Raw genomic sequence first — 6,000 nt, 5'->3', positions numbered from 1 at the left:
CTATCAAAATAAAAGTCTCTCAGTAGAGTTCAGAAGGAGCAAGAATGTTTTTAAACATTTTGTTCCAAGAGTCTTTTCAGTGACTGTTGACGCATCCTGACTAAAACCAAAGTATTACACCCACTGTCGTTAAGTGTGTGTAAATCATTTATTAGCACAACACACACTCCTCGGTCCTGGAATTATTCAAAATAAAAGCACATCTATCATCTATTTAGACACACGCGTCCATCTGTGTTACCATGGCGACCGACCAACGCACACAGCAAGGTTACCAAGGAGACGACACTTACTCACCAGCCAGCAAGAACATGGCAGGAGTGTCACATAATCTCACGCCATCACCGACACACTCTCACACACACTCGCCAGGTTTACAGTACAGGTTGTGTGTGAGTGCGTGTGCATGTGCGTGTGTGTGTGTGTGTGTGTGTGTGTGCGTGTGTGTGTGTGTGTGTGTGTGTGTGTGTGTGTGTGCGTGCGCGCCTGCTGAAACCATTGGGGGCTCAGCTGGAAGATTTTAATGGAAAATAGATGCATTAGACACAGAGCTCTGATGAAATATATTTTAGAGTCTTTGCAATCGTTCTTCTCTGTTTTCTTTTGATTTTATTTACAAAAAAGACGTACTTGTATGTCTACTATTGTGGACAACCTGGGTCGTCAGGACATTTAGAGACAGTGAGGACATTTAGACACATGGTTAGGACTTTTAGACACATGGTTAGGACATTTAGACACATCGCGAGAATATTTAGACACATAGTGAATACATTTAGACATAGTGAGATCCTTTAGACACTTATTGAGGACATTTAGACATGGTAGGGACATTTACACACTTATTGAGGACATTTAGACATAGTGGGGACATTTAGACACAGTGAGGACATTTAGACATAATGAGGACATTTAGTCATAGTGGGGACATTTAGTCATAGTGGGGACATTTAGACATTTATTGAGGACATTTAGACATAGTAGGGACATTTAGATACTTTTTTAGGACATTTAGACACATGGTTAGGACTTTTAGACACAGTGGAGACATTTAGACAACATGGGTAGGACATTTGGACACACAGTGAGGACATTTTGACACATAGTGAGGACATTTGGACACATAGTGAGGACATTTGGACACATAGTGAGGACATTTAGACACATAGTGAGGACATTTGGACACATAGTGAGGACATTTGGACACATAGTGAGGACATTTGGACACAGTGAGGACATTTAGACACTTATTGAGGACTTTTAGACATAATGGGGACATTTAGACATAGTGAGAACATTTAGACACTTATTGAGGACATTTAGACATAGTGGGGACATTTAGACACTTATTGAGGACATTTAGTCATAGTGGGGACATTTAGACATAGTGAGGACATTTAGACACTTGTTGAGGACATTTAGACACAGTGGGGACATTTAGACACTTATTGAGGACATTTAGACACACAGTGAAGACATTTAGACACATAGTGAAGACATTTGGACACACAGTGAGGACATTTAGACACTTATTGAGGACTTTTAGACAATGGGGACATTTAGACATAGTGAGAACATTTAGATACTTATTGAAGACATTTAGACATAGTGGGGACATTTAGACACTTATTGAGGACATTTAGTCATAGTGGGGACATTTAGACATAGTGAGGACATTTAGACACTTATTGAGGACATTTAGACACACAGTGAAGACATTTAGACACATAGTGAGGACATTTGGACACACACTGAGGACATTTGGACACACAGTGAGGACATTTAGACACATAGTGAAGACATTTAGACATAGCGAGGACATTTAGACACATATTGAGGACATTTACACATAGCGAGGACATTTAGACACATATTGAGGACATTTACACATAGTGGGGACATTTAGACACTTATTGAGGACATTTAGACATGGTGGGGACATTTACACTCTTATTGAGGACATTTAGACACTTATTGAGGACATTTAGACATAGTGGGGACATGTAGACACATAGTGAAGACGTTTAGACATTGTGAGGACATTTAGTCATAGTGGGGACATTTAGACACATATTGAGGACATTTAGACACAGTGGGGACATTTAGTCACTTATTGAGGACATTTAGACACACAGTGAAGACATTTAGACACATAGTGAAGACATTTAGACATAGCGAGGACATTTAGACTCACATTGAGGACATTTACACATAGTGGGGACATTTAGACTCATATTGAGGACATTTAGACATGGTGGGGACATTTACACACTTATTGAGGACATTTTGACACTTATTGAGGACATTTAGACACTTATTGAGGACATGTAGACATAGTGGGGACATGTAGACACATAGTGAAGACGTTTAGACATTGTGAGGACATTTAGTCATAGTGGGGACATTTAGACACTTATTGAGGACATTTAGACACTTATTGAGGACATTACACATAGTTAGGACAAATAAACACTTATTGAGGACATTTAGACATAGTGGGGACATTTAGACACTTATTGAGGACATTTAGACACACAGTGAAGACATTTAGACACACAGTGAAGACATTTAGACATAGTTAGTACATTTAGACACTTATTGAGGACATTTAGACATGGTGGGGACATTTACACACTTATTGAGGACATTTAGACACATAGTGAGGACATTTAGACACATAGTGAGGACATTTACACACATAGTGAGGACATTTGGACACATAGTGAGGACATTGACTAGAGTCATTATTGTGTGTGTGTGCGCGTTGCAGTATTGGTACGAGGGCACGGAGGCGGCTGACCTTCCAGTGGACTTCAACATTGTGTGGGACGGCGACTTCTTCATCGATAAGCCGGCGACCATGAAAGGTGGGAACTTTGACGTGCACGTCACATGGCTCTCCTGTCACCGGCGCTGTGTCACCGGCACTGTGTTGTGTGTTTAGCGTTGTTGTACAAGTGCGAGGCGCAGCGCTCCAGCTGTGGTCAGTGCCTTAAAGCCCCGCCCTCCTTCGAATGCGGCTGGTGCGGCGACAACAGGAAGTGCGTGCTGCGTCAGCACTGCGTGGCGCCCGAGCACAGCTGGATGCATCACGGACGCCATAACGTGCGCTGCAGCCACCCTCGCATCACCAAGGTAGGAACACCGCCGCGCACGCCTTCGAGCTGGGGACACCTTCTGACATGGCGTCTTGCAGATCGCTCCCCTGACCGGCCCCCGTGAGGGCGGGACTCTGGTGACCATCGAGGGCGAGAACTTGGGCCTGCAGGTGAAGGAGATCACGCACGTTCAGGTGGCAGGTGTGCGCTGTAACCCTGTCGCCTCACTCTACGTCAGCGCTGAGAGGTCAGTGTGTTCTGTCGGCCATTTTCTTACCCTGGCTATCGTCACACATGCTACAGGATTAGCCCTTAGCTAGCCCTGGTGGTTGGGAGGCTGAACTGCGACGGTCATGTACTGTTACCTGATGGTGTGTGCGTGCAGGGTGGTGTGCAACATGGCGGAGGCGCTGCTGCCTCACTCCCCAGGCGGTTCGGTGGAGCTGTGCATCGGCGTGTGTAGCGCAGAGTACCGGACAATGTCCACGCAGACGTACGCCTTTGTGGTAAGACCTCGTCTTTCTTTCGCTCGTTGTCCAAAATACCAAAGGGCGCTCTTGACGTGTTCACGCAGAGTCCCAGCTTCAGCAGCGTGGGTCCAGACAGAGGTCCAGTTTCTGGGGGGACCCGACTGACGGTGAAGGGTCGACACCTGGACGCCGGCAGCAGCGTCTCCGTCTTCATCGACAAGGACGAGTGTCTCTTTGTCAAGTGAGTCCATGTCTGCACGCGAGGTTAAATCTTTACCGCCAAAGTGGGTTACTCCTCCTCCTCCTCCTCGTCCAGACGCACCAATCGAGAGGTGGTCTGCATTACTCCCGCCTCCCATTCTGGAGTAGGACCCGCCCCCATCCGTCTGATGATTGACAAGGCGAATGTCACCAGCTCGGAAACGAAATACACGTACACGGAGGACCCCACTATCACCGCCATCGAACCCAACTGGACCATCCTCAAGTAGGCTGCCGTACACCTTCGCTGTCCGCCAATCACGACGCCCTGTGACACCGCCCCCACTCTGTGTGTGTGTGTGTGTGTGTGTGTGTGTGTGTGTGTGTGTGTGTGTGTGTGTGTGTGTGTGTGTGTGTGTGTGTGTGTGTGTGTGTGTGTGTGTGTGTGTGTGTGTGTGTGTGTGTGTGTGTGTGTGTGTGTGTGTGTGTGTGTGTGTGTGTGTGTGTGCGTGCGTGCACACAGTGGCAGCACAGTGATCACAGTTACAGGAACCAACCTGCTCACCATCCAGGAGCCCAAAATCCGAGCCAAATATGGTGGTGTGGAAACCAACAACGTAAGAACATCACGTGTTTACCATGTCACATGGTTACCATGTCACATGTTTACGGAATAAAATAAGCATTTTACGGAGTCACATGTTTATGACATCACATGACTGTGAGGCGATATTATGATGTCACATTATGACATCACATGGTATATGTTACATGTTTGTAACGGCACATATTTATGACATCACTTGATTATGATATCACGTTCGACAACACGTTTATGATGTCACATGTTCGTCATCACATGTTTATGATGTCATGTTTGACATCACATGTTTATGACATCACATGTTTATGATGTCACATGTTTATGACGTCACATGTTTGACATCACATTTATGACGTCACATGTTTGACATCACATGTTTATGATGTCACATGTTTGACATCACACGTTTATGATGTCACATTTTGACGTCACATGTTTGACATTACATGTTTGACATCACATTTATGACGTCACATGTTTGACATTACATGTTTATCATGTCACATGTTGACGTCACATGTTTGACATTACATGTTTATGATGTCACATGTTTGACATCACATGTTTATCATGTCACATGTTTGACATCACATGTTTATGATGTCATGTTTGACATCACGTTTATGATGTCACATGTTTGATGTTGTCACATGCTTATCATGTCACATGTTTATGATGTCACATGTATATGATGTCACATGTATATGACGTCACATATTTATGATGTCACATGTATATGACATCACATGTTTATCATGTCACATTGACTTCACATGTTTATGATGTCACATGTTTATGTCACGTTTGTCACTTGATTATATCACATGTTTATGATATCACATGTTTGACATTACATGTTTATCATGTCACATGTTGACGTCACATGTTTGACATTACATGTTTATGGTGTCACATGTTTGCCATTACATGTTTATGATGTCACATGTTTGACATCACATGTTTATGATGTCATGTTTGACATCACATGTTTGATGTTGTCACATGTTTATGACGTCACATATGTTTATGATGTCACATGTAAATGACATCACATGTTTATGACGTCACGTGTATATGATGTCACATGTATATGACGTCACATCATATGTTTATGATGTCACATGTATATGACATCACATGTTTCAGATGTCACATGTATATGTCGTCACGTGTTTATGACGTCACACGTTCATGAAGTCACACGTTCATGACATCATTAGGCTAGCTAACTTAGCATGCTGCTAATATTTAAGATGCTGAGCAGCGATCATGACCTCTGACCTGCCATCCTCCTAAGTCGGTGGTCTTCCTATCATGCAGTTTTGCAGCGTGGTCAACGACAGCGCCATGACGTGTTTGTCTCCCGGGCTGGCATTGGGCAAAGCACAGCCACCAGAGGGGGCGCTACGTGCTGACGAGTTTGGCTTCATCTTGGATCAGGTGACGTTTTTTACTGGATTTTTTGGTCTTGGCTGACTCCACTTTCCACCTTGGCCAAGCAGGTGTCGTCTCTGCTGGTGCTGAACTCCACCCCCTTCACGCACTACCCTAACCCCACCTTTGACCCCCTGGGGACGTCTGGGATCCTGGAGGTGAAGCCGGGTTCGCCCATCATCCTCAAGGTGAG

At 44.5% G+C, this 6,000-nt stretch overlaps 1 protein-coding gene across 1 annotated transcript in view; it reads left to right on the top strand.

Annotated features, from left to right (window-relative positions):
• The window catches only part of plxna3 (plexin A3), a 92,363-nt gene that overhangs the window by 62,252 nt on the left and 24,111 nt on the right, over nt 1-6,000 (top strand). Inside the window, exons 14-22 of the mRNA XM_062058214.1 lie at nt 2,771-2,867; nt 2,945-3,135; nt 3,197-3,345; nt 3,484-3,604; nt 3,673-3,809; nt 3,885-4,055; nt 4,293-4,386; nt 5,694-5,813; nt 5,876-5,995. Coding sequence (XP_061914198.1) covers nt 2,771-2,867; nt 2,945-3,135; nt 3,197-3,345; nt 3,484-3,604; nt 3,673-3,809; nt 3,885-4,055; nt 4,293-4,386; nt 5,694-5,813; nt 5,876-5,995 — 1,200 coding nt within the window. The remainder of the gene's footprint in view (nt 1-2,770; nt 2,868-2,944; nt 3,136-3,196; nt 3,346-3,483; nt 3,605-3,672; nt 3,810-3,884; nt 4,056-4,292; nt 4,387-5,693; nt 5,814-5,875; nt 5,996-6,000) is intronic.

This window comes from Entelurus aequoreus, linkage group LG01, assembly GCF_033978785.1.
Source record: "Entelurus aequoreus isolate RoL-2023_Sb linkage group LG01, RoL_Eaeq_v1.1, whole genome shotgun sequence".
NCBI classification, from domain to species: domain Eukaryota; kingdom Metazoa; phylum Chordata; class Actinopteri; order Syngnathiformes; family Syngnathidae; genus Entelurus; species Entelurus aequoreus.
The sequence above is the reverse complement of the archived record's forward strand: the minus strand, read 5'-3'. Positions and strand labels throughout refer to the sequence as shown.